Here is an 18020-nt window from a genome sequence, read left to right as displayed (position 1 = left end):
CTAGAGGCTTACGTAACATGACCCTATGATCACTCGGCTACACAGCCGATGCCCCCGGACTATTTCAATAACATGGTACCTAATTTTGTTCACCTGTCGGCCCCAGCCTCAAACTCAGGTCCTGTACGTACCTAACTGACCCGCTCTGCCCATTCATTGCCATTTACCCGTTGTCTTAGCTCTCCTGATCTACACCTGTAATTGCTTTATGCCTCTCTCTAATGCCAATATGCCTTGTCTACTGCTGTCTTGGCTAGTTCTTATTGTTTTATTTCACTGTAGAGCCCTCAGTCCCACTCAAAATGCCTTAGATAGCTCTTTTGTCCCACCCCACACACGCGGAGACCTCACCTGGCTTAACTGGTACCTCCAGAGACGAAACCTCTCTCATCGTCACTCAACGCCTAGGTTAACCTCCACTGTACTCACATCTTACCATACCCTTGTATGTACATTATGCCTTGAATCTCTTCTACCACACCCAGAAATCTGCTCCTTTTATTCTCTGTCCCCAACGCACTAGACGACCAGTTCTTATAGCCTTTAGCCATATCCTTAACCGACTCCTCCTCTGGTGATGTAGAGGTTAACCCAGGTCCTGTAGCCCCCAGTTCCACTCCTACTCCCCAGGTGCTATCATTTGTTGACTTCTGAAACCGTAAAAGCCTTGGTTTCATGCATGTTAACATTAGAAGCCTCCTCCCTAAGTTTGTTTTATTCACTGCTTTAGCACACTCCGCCATCCCTTATGTCCTAGCTGTGTCTGAATCCTGGCTTAGGAAGGCCACCAAAAATTCTGAAATTTCCATCCCTAACTACAACATTTTCCGCCAAGATAGAACGGCCAAAGGGGGTGGAGTTGCAATCTACTAAAGAGATAGCCTGCAGAGTTCTGTCATGTTATCCAGGTCTGTGCCCAAACAGTTCGAGCTTCTACTTTTAAAAATCCACCTTTCCAGAAATAAGTCTCTCACTGTTGCCGCTTGTTACAGACCCCCCTCAGCCCCCAGCTGTGCCCTGGACACCATATGTGAATTGATTGCCCCCATTTATCTTCAGAGTTTGTACTGTTAGGTGACCTAAACTGGGATATGCTTAACACCCCGGCCGTCCTACAATCTAAGCTAGATGCCCTCAATCTCACACAAATTATCAAGGAACCTACCAGGTACAACCCTAAATCCGTAAACATCATTAGATGTCATCCTGACCAACCTGCCCTCTAAATACACCTCTGCTGTCTTCAACCAGGATCTCAGCAATCATTGCCTGCGTCCGTAATGGGTCCTCGGTCAAACAACCACCCCTCATCACTGTCAAACGCTCCCTAAAACGCTTCAGCGAGCAGGCCTTTCTAAAACGACCTGGTCCGGGTATCCTGGAAGGATATTGACCTCATTCCATCAGTAGAGGATGCCTGGTTATTCTTTAAAAGTGCTTTCCTCACCATCTTAAATAAGCATGCCCCATTAAAAAAAATGTAAAACTATGAACAGATATAGCCCTTGGTTCACTCCAGACTTGACTGCCCTTGACCAGCACAAAATCATCCTGTGGCGTACTGCATTAGCATTGAATAGCCCCCGCGATATGTAACTTTTCAGGGAAGTTAGGAACACAGGCAGTTAAGAAAGCAAAGGCTAGCTTTTCAAACCGAAATTTACATCCTGTAGCACAAACTCCAGAAAGTTCTGGGACACTGTAAAGTCCATGGAGAATAAGAGCACCTCCTCCCAGCTGCCCACTGCACTGAGGCTAGGGAACACTGTCACCACGGATAAATCTACGATAATCGAGAATATCAATAAGCATTTTTCTACGGCTGGCCATGCTTTCCACCTGGCTACCCCCACCCCAGTCGACAGCTCTGCACCCCCCACAAAAACTTGCCCAAGACTCCCCCATTTCTCCTTCACCCAAATCCAGATAGCTGATGTTCTGAAAGAGCTGCAAAATCTGGACCCCTACAAATCAGCTGGGCTAGACAATCTGGACCCTCTCTTTCTAAAATAATCCGCCGCAATTGTTGCAACCCCTATTACTAGCCTGTTCAACCTCTCTTTCGTATCATCTGAGATCCCTAAAGATTGGAACGCTAATGTGGTCATCCCCCTCTTCAAAGGGGGAGACACTCTACACCCAAACTGTTACAGACCTATATCCATCCTACCCTGCCTTTCTAAGTTAACAAACAGATCACCGACCATTTTGAATCCCACCGTACCTTCACCACTATGCAATCAGCCACGCTCAAGGTACTAAATGATATAACCGCCATCGATAAAAGACAATACTGTGCAGCCATCTTCATCGACCTGGCCAAGGCTTTCGACTCTGTCAATCACTGCAATCTTATTGGCAGACTCAACAGCCTTGGTTTCTCAAACGTCTGCCTCGCCTGGTTCACCAACTTCTTCTCAGATAGAGTTCCGTGTGTCAAATCGGAGGGCCTGTGGTCCGGACCTCTGGCAGTCTCTATGGGGGTGCCACAGGAATCTATTCTTGGGCCAACTCTTTTCTCTGTATACATCAATGATGTCGCTCTTGCTGCTGGTGATTCTCTGATCCACCTCTACGCAGACAACACCATTCTGTATACTTCTGGCCCCTCTTTGGACACTGTGTTAACAAACCTCAAGCCGAGCTTCAATGCCATACAACACTCCTTCTGTGGCCTCCAACTGCTCTTAAATGCAAGTAAAACTAAATGCATGCTCTTCAACCGATCGCTGCCCGCACCTGCCCGCCCATCTAGCATCACTACTCTGGACGGTTCTGACTTAGAATATGTGGACAACTACAAATACCTTGGTGTCTGGTTAGACTGTAAACTCTCCTTCCAGACTCACATTAAGCATCGCCAATCCAAAATTACATCTAGAAACTGCTTCCAATTTCGCAAAAAAGCATCCTTCACTCATGCTGCCAAACATACCCTCGTAAAACTGACTATCCTACCGATCCTTGACTTCGGCGATGTCATTTACAAAATAACCTCCAACACCCTACTCAGCAAATTGGATGTAGTCTATTACAATGCCATCCGTTTTGTTACAAAGCCCCATATATTACCCACCACTGTGACCTGTACGCTCTCATTGGCTGGCCCTCGTCGCCAAACCCACTGGCTCCAAGTCATCTATAAGTCTTTGCTAGGTAAAGCCCCACCTTATCTCAGCTCACTGGTCACCATAGCAGCACCCACCCATAGCATGCGCTCCAGCAGGTATATTTCACTGGTCATCCCCAAAGCCAACTCCTCGTTTGGCCGCCTTTCCTTCCAGTTCTCTGCTGCCAATGACTGGAACGAATTGCAAAAATCACTGAAGCTGGAGTCTTATATCTCTCTCACTATAATATATGCAACATCTGTCAGAACAGCTTACCGATCATTGCACCTGTACACAGCCCATCTGTTAAAAACCTCTTACATCTACACGTTCCGCTAGCGGAACGTCTGCTCCAATATCCAATGATGGGCGGGGCGCGAAATTCAAACTCCTCTAAATCCGAAAACTTACACTTTTCAAACATATGACTATTTTACAGCTATTTAAAGACAAGACTCTCCTTTATCTAACCAAACTGTCCGATTTCAAAAAGGCTTTACAGCGAAAGCAAAACATTAGATTATGTCAGCAGAGTACCCAGCCAGAAATAATCACACAGCCATTTTTCAAGCTAGCATATCATGTCACATAAACCCAAACCATAGCTAAATGCAGCACTAACCTTTGATGATCTTCATCAGATGACACACCTAGGACATTGTGTTATACAATACATGCATGTCTGTTCAATCAAGTTCATATTTATATCAAAAACCAGCTTTTTACATTAGCATGTGACGTTCAGAACTAGCATTCCCACCGAACACTTCCGGTGATTTTACTAAATTACTCACGATAAACGTTCACAAAAAGCATAACAATTATTTTAAGAATTATAGATACAGAACTCCTCTATGCACTCGATATGTCCGATTTTAAAATAGCTTTTCGGATGAAGCACATTTTGCAATAATCTAAGTACATAGCCCGGCATTACAGGGCTAGCTATTTAGACACCCTGCAAGTTTAGCCTTCACCAAAATCACATTTCCTATAAGAAAAATGTTCTTACCTTGCTTGTTCTTCATCAGAATACACTGCCAGGACTTCTACTTCAATAACAAATGTAGGTTTGGTCCCAAATAATCCATCGTTATATCCAAACAGCGACGTTTTGTTCGTGCGTTCTAGACACTATCCCAACGCTAAATCTCGGCCACGAGCATGACGCAAAATATGACAAAAAATTTCTAAATATTCCATTACCGTACTTCGAAGCATGTCAACCGCTGTTTAAAACCAATATTTATGCAATTTATCTCGTAGAGAAGCGATAATATTCCGACCGGGAATCTGCCTGTCTGTAAACTGAGGAAAAAAACCGAAAGCCGGGGGCGGGGCGTGTCACGCGCCTAAGGCTTAGTCCATTGAGTGACCACTTAGCTTTTGCTCTCCTTTGTTTCAGCCAGGGCTTTGAATTACGTCATTCCTGTTTTTCCCGGGCTATGAGACCTCATTGGAGACGTGCGAAGTGTCACGTAAGAGCAGAGATCCTTTGTAAACGATAGAGATAATAAAGAAGGGCAAGAAATGTTCAGACAGGGTACTTCCTGAACAGAAGCATCTCAGGTTTTTGCCTGCCATAGGAGTTCTGTTATACTCACAGACACCATTCAAACAGTTTCAGAAACTTTGGAGTGTTTTCTCTCCAAAGCTAATAATTATATGCATATTCCAGTTTCTGGGCAGGACTAATAATCAGATTAAATCGGGTACGTTTTTTATCCAGCCGTGAAAATACTGCCCCCTAGCCATAAGAGGTAATAGCCCACCCAACTACCTCATCCACATATTTTTTGTTGTTGCTCCTTTGCACCCCAGTATCTCTACTTGCACATCGTCTTCTGCACATCAATCCCTCCAGTGTTTAATTGCTAATTTGTAATTATTTCGCCACTATGGCCTATTTATTGCCTTACCTCCCTAATCTTACTACATTTGCACACACTGTATATAGATTTTTCTATTGTGTTATTGACTGTACGTTTGTTTATCCCATGTGTAACTCTGTGTTGTTTGTGTCGCACTGCTTTGCTTTAGCTTGGACAGGTCGCAGTTGTAAATGAGGACATGTTCTCAACTGGCCTACCAGGTTAAATAAAGGTGAAATAAAAAATAAAAAACTGTTCAGAGGAGACTGCGTGAATCAGGCCTTTATGGTCGAATTGCTGAAAAAAAACACTACTAAAGGACACCAATAATAATAAGAGACTTGCTTGTGCCAAGTAACATTGGAAATCTGTCCTTTGGTCTGATGAGTCCAAATCTGAGATTTTTGGTTCAAACCGCTGTGTCTTTGTGAGACGCAGAGTAGGTGAACGGATGATCTCTGTATGTGTGTTTCCCACCATGAAGCATGGAGGAGGTGTGATGGTGCTTTGCTGGTGACACTGTCTGATTTATTTAGAATTCAAGGCCTACTTAACCAGCATGGCTACCACAGCATTCTGCAGTGGTATGCCATCCCATCTGGTTTGGGCTTAGTGGGACTATAATTTGTTTTTCAACAGGACAATGACCCAACACACCTCCAGGCTGTGTAAGTGCTATTTTACCAAAAAAGGAGAGTGATGGCGTGCTGCATCACATGACCTGGCCTCCACAATCCCCCGACCTTAACCAAATTGAGATGGTTTGGGATGAGTTGGACCGCAGAGTGAAGGAAAAGCAGCCAACAAGTGCTCAGCATATGTGAGAACTCCTTCGAGACTGTTGGAAAAGCATTTCAGGTGAAGCTGGTTGAGAGAATGCCAAGAGTGTGCAAAGCTGTCATCAAGGAAAAGGGTGGCTACTTTGAAGAATCTCAAATATATTTTGATTTGTTTAACACTTTTTTGGTTACTACATGATTTTTGGTTACCATGCTATTTCATAGTTGTGATGTCTATGTAGAATTTGTAAGTCGCTCTGGATAAGAGCGTCTGCTAAATGACGTAAATGTAAATGTAATGTAGAAAATAGTAAAAATAAAGAAAAACCCTTGAATGGGTGAGTGTTGTAAAACCTTTCACTGGGAGTGTATGTCATTAGAATGACAATGAACTAGTTACAGACATGGAGAAGTAGGCTGTGTGCATATGTGCACATGCATGCACACAAGAATTTGCCTGTGTGTGAGAGAGCGACAGAGAGAGACCCCCGTGTGCTATATTCCCAGGCCCCAGATGTCTACAAATGATGTGGATTTTCACGGCTGCTGCCAGTCTGTGGCGTAACAGGAAGCCAGGTCGGAAGGTTGGGAATAGAGCTCCAAATATAGCCACAGTGGGAGATATAAGGGAGGAGGAAGGTAGGAGGAGGCAGAGAGGGGTAGAAAGGAGGAGGAGCAGGAGGGAGAGGAGGAGGGGGGAGAGAGGAGGTGGGACTAAGAGACAGGAAGTGACTCATCCGGGGGGCGTAGGGGGAGGGGAGACAAAATATAACAAGAACTGATTTTTGAGAAGACACAAAAATGGATAAAGTAGCAGAATGAGAGAGGTGGATGAGGACAAAGTGTTCTTAATCTCTCTATACTCTCTGGTCCTCTGGAGCTCAGTTGGCAGAGCATGGCGCTTGCATTGCCAGGATAGTTGGTTCGATTCCCTGAACCACCCACACATTCAAAACATATGCATGCATGACTAAGTCACTTTGGATAAAAGCGTCTGCTAAATGGCATATATTAATATATTATTATTATTATTATTAAATCCCATCCTCTCTTCCAGAGAAGTAAAGTGTCACAAGATGTTGGCCTATCATTACACTAATGCTCTTTGCTGGAGATCTTACAACTCCAAAGCAAGATGCCACAGTATGTATGTTGTTATTGCTTTTTAAGCTTGGTGTGGCTGTTATACAGTATGAATCTTACATCCACCTTAAGAGTCTCTCTATATCTTAGCATTTGACAGTACCTTTGGGTGTGTCCCAGTACACAAACGAGTCCACCAATGACCAGCCTTTACGATAGTAGGCTGCGGTCAGCTCCAGCCAATCGGCCTCCAGCGCGCTGACCACCTGACCCTTCCTGGACACACGCATGGACAGTGCCCCCTGGTGGTACTGACAGGCCAGAGCTTCCAGCGGAGCACAGCCTGGTGCCCATGAGTGGAAGAACACCAGCAACCTTAGGTCTTAGACAGAGGGGGGGGGGGTAAGAGGTAGAGGGTCAGATCAATCTGCCAGTTCAAGCCATCACGGAGGAGAACACGAAAGAAGGTGCAGAGACAACAGACATTGGCGGTCTATGTGAACTCCAACGTGAACTCATCTCGCCCTACTTAGGACGAGGACGTCTCAGTCTGTATGGTTGTCTCTGTGGTGAGGAGTTGTGGGTGAGGGTTAGCTGACTGACATGCAGAGGCCTCTCCTACCCCAGGGCCATCAGTCAGTGTCTTCCACACAACACAGAGTTCAACTGAACATCACTGACAGACCGGGGGAGAGGGGGATGAGTAGTGTTGAAGGGAGAAACAAATCTAGGACTCCACAGTCTGGCTGTGATGTGTTGAGCATTTTGAGGTTGTGTGACGTTAAGAGGAGATAGCAGATATATCCCCCATGTCAACATTGTTAAGGGAAGGAGACAGATGAGAAGTAGTCTCGTGTTGCCGTCCTTCCAAGTCATGAGAAAGTGGAAGCCTGGGAGCTGAACAGAAGAGATGGGAAGAGAAAGCGAGACACGGGACGAAAAGAGAAAACTAGTATCTCACCAGGGCTGTAGGTAGGGCTGTGATCCTCCAGTTCTCCTTCTCCAGGAGGGGTACATGGAGGAGTGTGTGGGGGGGATCGATAGCCTCTCCTGGGGCTAGGCACTCTGCCGTTACTGCCCCCTCCTCCAGCCTGCTGGAGCACTGAGCCCACAAACCTCACTCCGCCCCGGGCACTACTGTTCACCCTGTCGATCAGTGCTCTAACAGTGTCGTCTGTCAGGGACTCCCCTGGGATAGGCCACTCCTCCACCCTTAGCACAGGAACACTGTGACACATGGACACCACCTGCTTACTAAGAGACAGAGAGAGGAGAGAACAGAAGAAAGGAGAACAGAACAGAGACACAGACGTTCACAGTCATTGTACTGCAGTTTCAAACTGGTAATCACAAGCTCCATACAGGGCATTCATTCATCATTCATGTGTTTTGACTGTTAGCTACTCTGAGACTGTAAATCCATGTCTAATCTCTATGCATTAGCTTGGTAAATAGTCTCATGCTACAGAGCCCTGTCCAGCTGGAGAGTTCATACTTGATTTGTTTTTGTCAGTGTTTGCAGACAGAATTCATAATTTATTAATTGGCCTTGCATGAGATGGCTACTACTTTCTAAACATAAAACATAAACAACCATACTAAATAGGTAGTGTGAGATATATATATATATCTATCACACACACACACACACACACACACACACACACACACACACACACACACACACACACACACACACACACACACACACACACACACACACACACACACACACACATACACACATTGTAGTATATGTATATTCAAATAAAAGACCCTCACATTTTAATAATATGTAATATTACAGGTTTGATAATAACACAGAAGGTACCATGTGTGAGATTCTGAGGCCCTATTGGCCTTGAGAGAGCTGTTGTTGTCAGGGTACATTTCTACCCAATGGCAACCCCTGCAGCTGAGAGCCCCACAAAACATACTCTCCAGGAGTCTCCCCCTAACCCCTCCCCCTTAAACAGCAGTCTGACCTACCACTGAAGTTGCATTAAAGATGCAGCTACATCATCTATCATTCATCTATTTACCAGGTTGGATGGGTTAAGGCTGGGTGGCTTGTTCCAATGCTGAGCTCAGATGAAGGGATGGGCGGAAGGGTTATGGGTTGTGGCGGCCCCTGGCCTAGGCACAGATCTAAGGTAAGTTTTGTGCTTTACCTCCCAAATGGTTCAAACTGATTCTAGAACGGGGCAATTCCACCTGGAGCGGCTGTCTGTGTGTGTAAGTGCCTCCAGGCATGCATGCGTGTGTGTCTGGTACCTGGGTCGTGGACGTGCCAGGATGGCTCGGTAGAGCAGGCTGAAGGGCAGGGAACGCGTGCGTCCAACAGAGAGAATGATGGGATGCAGAGTGGTGAGGACATAGCCCTGGGTGTAGTAGGGCTGCAGGGCCTGGGACAGCTCACACAGAGAGGACACATACTGCACCGTGGGGCGACTACCTGAAGGGGGAGGGGAGGAGAGGAGACAAGAGGAGAGGAGATGAGAAAGAAAAACAGAAAGGAAGTGGCAAGGAGAGGAGATGAGACGTGCGGAGGATGAGGAAGAAGAACAGAGGGAAAAAGGGGCAAGGAGAGGAGTAAATAAGGAAGATGAAAGAGAGAAGGAGAAAGAGGAACACAGTGAGTCAATAAAATCACTAGAAACTCCTGCATAAAGAATAGAGGAAGGAGGAGTAGAGGCTAGCAGTATGACATCCTCCTTCCTCCATCTGTAGTCTCACCCCAGAGGTTAACCCAGAGGTTAAGTCTGAACACCAATCAGATCTTCTCGTCTGTCTGTCTGTGTGTCGTACAATCTCTTTAGCAGGCCCTTGCTATTCCCTAGTCATTCCCAGAGGAGATAAGAGGGGAAATGCTGAGGTATTCACACAGAGAGAAAGTGGAGAGTAGAAGGCCAGTCTGGAGACTCTGGACTGTCCCATAAGCAGACAGTTTACTATAGCAGACAGACACTCTTATGCAGAGCGACTTAGTCATTAAATAATGCTGCCAGTCTCACACTTTAGCAGCACATCACTTCACAAACTCTTCTCATGGTGTACAGCTAACAGTTCCAAAATAAGACATCTCCTCTTGCTTTGCTGATCAGACAGATGTCTGTTCATCCGGTGGTTTCCCTTCCACCACCAGTAACCCTGACAACCCTAACCCAGGGCAGGCCCTGATGAGAGGACACCGCCATAGAACCACCAGTAACCCTGACAACCCTAACCCAGGGCAGGCCCTGATGAGAGGACACCGCCATAGAACCACCAGTAACCCTGACAACCCTAACCCAGGGCAGGCCCTGATGAGAGGACACCGCCATAGAACCACCAGTAACCCTGACAACCCTAACACAGGGCAGGCCCTGATGAGAGGACACCGCCATAGAACCACCAGTAACCCTGACAACCCTAACCCAGGGCAGGCCCTGATGAGAGGACACCGCCATAGAACCACCAGTAACCCTGACAACCCTAACCCAGGGCAGGCCCTGATGAGAGGACACCACCACCACCACCACATACTCTGCTATATATACACTGTAGCTTACCAGCTACCTCTCCAGCTGTTTTGGTGTTAATGTTGTAGTGAATCGCTTATATTGGTAACATAGATATTCTAGGGGTGTTGCATTAAGTTAGGACTGAAGACATCTGTTGCTGGGGTTATTTTTTTGGTTTCGGTTGGTTTGCAGTGTTGTTGCAGGGTGGCAGGTAGCCTAGCGGGTTAGAGCGTTGGGCCTGTGACCGAAAGGTTGCCGGTTTGAATATCCGCGCCGACAAGGTGAAAAATCTGTCAATGTGCCATTGAGCAACCCTAATTAACCATAGCTGACCCTGTAAAACAACATTTCACTGCAGCTATCCGGTGTATGTGACAGTTAAACATATGTTGGTGCTGCTGATAGTTGTCTGTGTTGAGGGGGCATTGTGTTCAGGTTTGTTGATAACATGTGACTAGTCTGTGTCTGGTGGGGTTGTTTTCTATAGTTTTCTCACGGCTCTGTCTGGAGACCTATAGCATCACCATACATCCTGTGTTCACAAAGAGGGTCTGTTCACTGGCTCCAAGCCGGAGACATACACTCACATGAAAGTAAACACAATCACAGTCAAGCATGCATGCAAGCACACAAAAACAAACACCAAATCCCATTTTTAGACATAAAAACACGCTCCGCACATTCCAACTGACGGAACTCATCACACATTCACACACAAAACACACTCCCACTCAAATCTCATACACACACTCTCCCACCCAAACACCTCAGACTGAGATAATAACAGCTTGTTACTGGAATTTCTGCCATGTGAATTTGGCAGGGCCTGGCTGAATTTGGCTATGGTTTAAAACATCCTGGCAAGTCCAGGTCATAGTGAAATCTCTAGACGGGTGGGTGGCCAGGGAAGCAGTGGAAGAGAAGCTTTTGAGCTGGTGGTGTCTCGGTCATCTCAACATGTGTGTCTGAGTGTATGTGTCTGTTGGGTCCCACCTGAGCTCTAGAGCAACAAAAATGACATTTTGACCAAAAGCTCCCTAGAGGAGCTCAACGCCAGGCTATTAATCCAGGCTCTCCCTCACACACACACACACACACACGTCTCTCTCGCCTGGGCTCTTTTGTCCCTCTCCGTCTCCCTTCTTTCAGCCACCTCACACCCCCTCCCATCACTACGGCTCACCCATGTCAACCCACACACTGAGCCCTCTGTTCTCTACTGTGTGTGAGAAAAAGAGAGGGGGAGCACAGGAGGGGGAAGAGAGAGGGGCCGACTGTGGAAAGAAGGAGGGAAATGGGGAGAAATTAGAGGGGGAAGGAGATACCAAGTGTGGCGCAAAAAAAGGGTTTTACAAGAAAGATTTTATGAGCCAGAAAGCTTGTGTGTGAAAAGGAACGCTTGTATAAAAGTGAGGAAGAGGGAAAGAAAGCTGGCAAAAGAAGAAAGGTGAGTAAGAAGAGAAAGAATGAGGGTAGAAGGAGACTTAAGGAAATTGAGAGGAAAGAGAGAAAGTGATGCTGGATTCCAAATATTGGCATTTCCATTGAAAAGGACCCATTAGTACCAATATCTGAAGTTCATAGGAACATATCAAATTGGGTGTCAAATGAAATCTAAGAGTCCATATTGTTGGGAATTTAAGGCATAGAATTTTTTTCTCACCAATTTTCCAAAATGTGGCTTAAGTTAAGGCATTGATTTCTGGATAAATAGACAAAAATAAATCTACCAGAAAAAGTCTAAAAAGGTATCAGAAATACATCAAAAACACAATAATGTTGATATGAAGGACCCCTACTAGAATTACCCCCCCCCCCCCCCAAAATCTGTAACATAATTACTGCAACTGAATTGCCTATAATTACCTGAATCTTCAGGAAATGTTGGTAATTAACAGAAAAATCGAACATAATATAGGTCATTTATACTTGAATAACAGAAGAAAAAAACCTGTATTCATATATATTGTATTAATTTATTATATCTGTGTCCATACATGAGTTTCTAATAGATAGACCATATGGTTCAAGAGAAAATAGCCTACTCAACAGCATTTAATCAATGATGGCATTATTTACTATTAACTTTTCCAACTGTGTTCACAACGGACACCAGTTTGACGTTAAAACAAATACAATGCCTATAGAATTTCTTCACATTTAATTGTGTTATGGAGTGGGATTTAATTGTCATTTTTGTCAATAATCTGCACAAAATAATCTGTAATGTCAAAGTGGAATAATAAATCAAAAAAAAAAATACTAATATACCTTGATTAGATAAGTATTCACCCCCCCCCCCCCCCCCCCCGAGTCAATACATGTTAGAAACACCTTTGGCACCAATTACAGAGGTGAGTCTTCTTGGATAAGTCTCATAAAAGCTTTGCACACCTGCATTGTGCACTATTTGCCCAATATTCTTTTTAAAATTCTTCAAGCTCTGTCAAGTTGTTGGGGATCATGGCAAGACAGCAATTTTCAAGTATTGCCATAGATTTTCAAGCAGGTTCAAGTCAAAAATGTAACTTGGCCACTCAGTAATATTCACTGCCTTCATGGTAAGCAACTCCAGTGTAGTTTTGGCCTTGTGTTGTAGGTTATTGTCCTGATGAAAGGTGAATTGCTCTCCCAGTGTCTGGCGTAAAGCAGACTGAAGCAGGTTTTCCTCAAGTATTTTGCCTGTGGTTAGCTCCATCACGTTTCTTTTCATCCTAAAAAAAAATCCCCAGTCTTTGCCGATGTCAAGCATACCCATTCGGTCACCGGCTTTATCAATAAGTGCATCGACGACGTCATCCCCACAGTGACCGTACCTACATATCCCAACCAGAAGCCATGGATTACAGGCATCATCTGCACCAAGCTAAAGGCTAGAGCTGACGCTTTCAAGGAGCGGGACACTAATCCGGACGCTTACAAGAAATCCCGCTATGCCCTCAGATGAACCATCAAACACAGGACTAAGATTGTATCCTACTACACTGGCTCTGACGTTTGTTCGACGTGGCAGGGCTTGCAGACTATTACGGACTACAAAAGGGAAACCCAGCCTTGAGCTGCCCAGTGACGGGAGCCAACCAGACGGGATAAATGCCTTCTATGCTCGCTTTGAGACAAGCAACACTGAAGCATGCAGGAGAGCACCAGCTGTTTCGGACGACTGTGTGATCACGCTCTCAATAGCCGATGTGAGCAAAACCTTTAATCAGGTCAACATTCACAAAGCCGCGAGTCCAGACGGATTACCAGGACGTGTACTCTGAGCATGCATGGACCAACTGGCAAGTGTTTTCAACCTCTCCCTGAACGAGTCTAATACCTACATGTTTCAAGCAGACCACCATAATCCCTGTGCCCAAGAAAGCGAAGGCAATCTGCCTAAATGACTACCGCCCCATAGCACTCACATCGGTAGCCATGAAGTGCTTTGAAAGGCTGGTCATGGCTCACATCAACACCATTATCCCAGAAACCTTAGACCCACCCTAATTTGCATACCACACCAACAGATCCACAGATGATGCAATCTATATTGCACTCCACACTGCCCTTTCACACCTGGACAAAAGGAACACCTATGTGAGAATGCTGTTCAACACCATAGCGTGTGTTGCGTTCAACACCATAGTGCCTACAAGCTCATCACTAAGCTAAGGACTCTGGGACTAAATACCTCCCTCTGCAACTGGATCCTGGACTTCCTGACAGGCCGCCCCCAGGTGGTAAGGGTAGGCAACAACACATTTGCCACGCTGATCCTCAACGTGGGGGCCCCTCAGGGGTGCGTGCTTAGTCCCCTCCTGTACTCCCTGTTGACTGCATGGCCAAGTAAGACTCCAACACCATCATCAAGTTTCCTGACAACAAATTCTACCGAATGTGGAAACCTTTCTTTACCTATTTTGAGACAGTGAAATGTCCCTCCACTCCACAGTAAACTCCCTACCTAAGCTTTGTATTTAATTGATCTACCTTAGTGAGTGTTTAATATTAGCCTGTCTTACTATTATAATTTTTCTATTCATTTAAAACTAGTCATGGTTTTTTAGTGCACTTTGTTGTTTCTAATGTATGTTTTGTTATGAAAGTATTACTTAAGTATTTTATATTTTCGCATGTGCATATACATTCCTACCTTATTCAAAAAGCATGTTCCCATGGTATATCAAATATATAAAATACCATGTGCAATGTACTGTTTTTTAAGCATTGTTTACTGTAACTTTGAAAAAAATACCAATAAAAAGAGTTTAAAAAAATATAAAAAGTTTGTTGACAACAACGGTGATAGGCCTGATCAGCAAAGATGAGACAGCCTATAGGGAGGAGGTCAGAGACCTGGCAGTGTGGTGCCAGGACAACAATCTCTCCCCAACGTGAGCAAGACAAAGGAGATGATCGTGGACTACAGGAAAAGGAGGGCTAAACACGCCCCCATTCACATTGATGGGTTTGTAGTGGGTCGAGAGTTTCAAGTTCCTTGGTGTCCACATTAACAAACTGTCATGGTCCAAACACACCATGAAGACGCCTCACAAGTCCTCAACTGCAGCTTCATTAAATCGTACCCACAAAACACCAGTCTCAACATCAACAGTGAAGAGGCGACTCCGGGATGCTGACCTTCTAGGCAGAGTTTCTCTGTCCAGTGTGTGTTCTTTTGACCATCTTAATATTTAATTTTAACTGGCCAGTCTGAGATATGTGTTTTTCTTTGCAATTCTGCCTAGAAGGCCGGCATCCCGGTGTCGCCTCTTCACTGTTGTTGTTGAGACTGGTGTTATGCGGGTGCAATTTAATCAAGCTGCCAGTTGACGACTTGTGAGGCGTCTGTTTCTCAAACTAGACACTCTAATGTACTTGTCCTCTTGCTCAGTTGTGGACAGGGGCCTCCCACTCCTCTTTCTATTCTGGTTAGAGCCAGTTTGAGCTGTTCTGTGAAGGAAGTAGTACACAGCATTGTACGAGATCTTCCGTTTCTTGGCAATTTCTCGCATAGAATAGCCTTAATTTCTCAGAACAAGAATAGACTGACGAGTTTCAGAAGAAAGTTCTTTGTTTCTGGCCATTTTGAGCCTGTAATCGAACCCACAAATGCTGATGCTCCAGATACTCAACTAGTCTAAAGAAGGTCAGTTTTATTACTTATTTAAATCAGAACAACAGTTTTCAGCTCTGCTAACATAATTGAAAAAGGGTTTTCTAATTACCAATTAGCCTTTTAAAATTATAAACTTGGATTAACTAACAAAACGTGCCATTGGAACACAGGAGTGATGGTTGCTGATAATGGGCCTTTGTACGCCTATGTAGATATTCCATAAAACAAATCTGCCATTTCCAGCTACGATAGTCATTAACAATGTCTACACTGTATTTCTGATCAATTTGATGTTATTTTAATGGACACATTTTTTTGCTTTTCTTTCAAAAACAAGGACATTCCTAAGTGACCCCAAACTTTTGAACGGTAGTGTACATGTACAGATGACCTCGACTAACCTGTGCCTCGCACATTGACCCGGTACTGGTACCGGTACCCCTGTATATAGCCTCCACATTGACCCGGTACTGGTAACCCTGTATATAGCCTCCACATTGACCCGGTACTGGTAGCTCCTGCATATAGCCTCCACATTGACCCGGTACTGGTACCCCCTGTATATAGCCTCCACATTGACCCGGTACTGGTACCCCCTGTATATAGCCTCCATATTGACCCGGTACTGGTACCCCCTGTATATAGCCTCCACATTGACCCAGTACTGGTACTGGTACCTCCTGTATATAACCTCATTATTGTTATTCTATTGCGTTATTTTTTTACATTATTTTTCCTTTACTTTATTTAGTAAATATTTTCCAAACTCTATTTTCTTAAAACTGCATTATTGGTTAAGGGCTTGTAAGTAAGCATTTCATGGTAAGGTCTACACCTGTTGTATTCGGCGCATGTGACAAATAACATTTCATTTGATTTCATGCTTGAAAATAAGGAGGCAGTTACTCAGTGATGTGTTTTGTTGGATTTGCCCCTAACACAAGGCTTTACATTTAGGCCAAAAAGTGTATTTTCTTGCCATGTTTTTTGCAGTATTATTTTAGTGCCTTGTTGCATACATATGCATGTTTTGTAAAATTGTTATTCAGTATATTTTGTTATTCTTCTTTTCACTCTGTCATTTATGTCATTATTGTGGAGTCAATACAATGTTGTTGATCCATCCTCAGTTTTCTCCCATCACAGCCATTAAACTCTGTAGCTGTTTTAAATCTTCTCATGAGCTTAGATCAACTGTCACACCCCATCAGAACCCAAAATAGATGCTTGTTTAACTCCAATGTTTGTTTGCAAACACAGTATAGCCTCAACAAATGCTTATAACTATAATTTTGATATCATGGATGGTCAGTCCTTGGATCCATAGCTCTGTCTATGAATTTGAGAGTGGTTACATTTTTCCAACCTCATCCCTAACGCTTTGTTATTGTTTCAACTGCTGATTGCCACTTTAAAGATATACTCAATGTCTGCTTTGTTATTGTTACCTATCTACCAATCATTGCCCTTCTTTATGAGGCTTTATGAAGCTCATTGGTCTTTGTAGTTGAATCTGTGCTTGAAATTCAATACTTGACTGAGGGACCTTACAGATGTACAGTATCTATGGGGGACAGAGGAAGGGGTAGTCATTCAAAAATCATGTCAACCCCCATTACTCTATAGAGTTCACATATCTTCTTATGTGATTTGTCACGCCAAATTGTACTTCTGAACTCATTTGGGCTTGCCTTAAAGGGGGAGAATCCTTATGCAATGAGTATATTTTAGTTATTTCGTTTTTTTATTACTTTTGTAAAAAAATAAAATGTAAAAAAAAAAGAGTCTAAACAATATTTTCACTGTGACACCATGGAGTATTTTTTTTTACAACTAAATCCATTTCCATTCCACTTTAAAATGAAACAAAAAGTGGGTGTAGACGTTCTCATGTACAGCGCCTTATTGGCCTAGTAAAATAAATATGTGTAGAAAAAGAAAGGGGATTTCATGCTGAAACCCTTATATTAAACACCAATGGTATTCACTAAGTTGATGGTTTATTGTTTATATTTAGGTTGATGTTTTTAAGCTTTGTCATTCTATATTTTTGTATCTTATTGAATTATTTCACATATTTGACATGTAATCAGGCCACGCTGAGGACCAGAGTATTACAGAAACCTGTGATAATCTAGATGTATTGTGATAGATTACATAAAATCTTTGAAAGATGCCAAAATTCTAGTAGTTTACTGGTAAACTTCGAAAGTTTCCAGTAATATACCATCCCATTGCAACCCTAGCTATAATGGGAATTCGTAATACTCACAAACCACAGTTGGGTCACCTGCATCTCTCTCTCCCTCCATCTCCAGTTAATGTCACCTCTCCCAGCTCCTACTGACACCTACCTATAAGCCCCCTCTCTTTCCATTTACTTTAACCAGCATCCTCACCCACTGAGCACCGACCAACACCGGACGTCCCTGGATGTTAAAAAGTAGTTTGGTCAGTCCACCAGGGCCTTCATGTTAACATCCACAGACGGACCGGACTGGACCAAATCTGAACCTGTCATATCATGTTTCACAAGTTTGGATAGCACAGTACAGTAGTGAGTAGAGCAC

At 44.1% G+C, this 18020-nt stretch overlaps 1 protein-coding gene across 1 annotated transcript in view; it reads right to left on the bottom strand.

Moving 5' to 3' along the window:
* LOC115160903 (raftlin-2) overlaps positions 1-18020 on the bottom strand; it is a 32036-nt gene that overhangs the window by 6869 nt on the left and 7147 nt on the right. The window contains exons 2-4 of the mRNA XM_029711419.1: positions 9118-9298; positions 7805-8097; positions 7007-7225 (exon numbers count right to left, since the gene is read on the bottom strand). Of these exons, the coding sequence (XP_029567279.1) occupies positions 7007-7225; positions 7805-8097; positions 9118-9298 (693 nt within the window). The remainder of the gene's footprint in view (positions 1-7006; positions 7226-7804; positions 8098-9117; positions 9299-18020) is intronic.

The sequence above is a fragment of the Salmo trutta genome, chromosome 24 (assembly GCF_901001165.1).
Source record: "Salmo trutta chromosome 24, fSalTru1.1, whole genome shotgun sequence".
Lineage (NCBI taxonomy): Eukaryota > Metazoa > Chordata > Actinopteri > Salmoniformes > Salmonidae > Salmo > Salmo trutta.
Note: the sequence above shows the minus strand (reverse complement) of the source record. Positions and strands in the feature narration are given on the sequence as shown.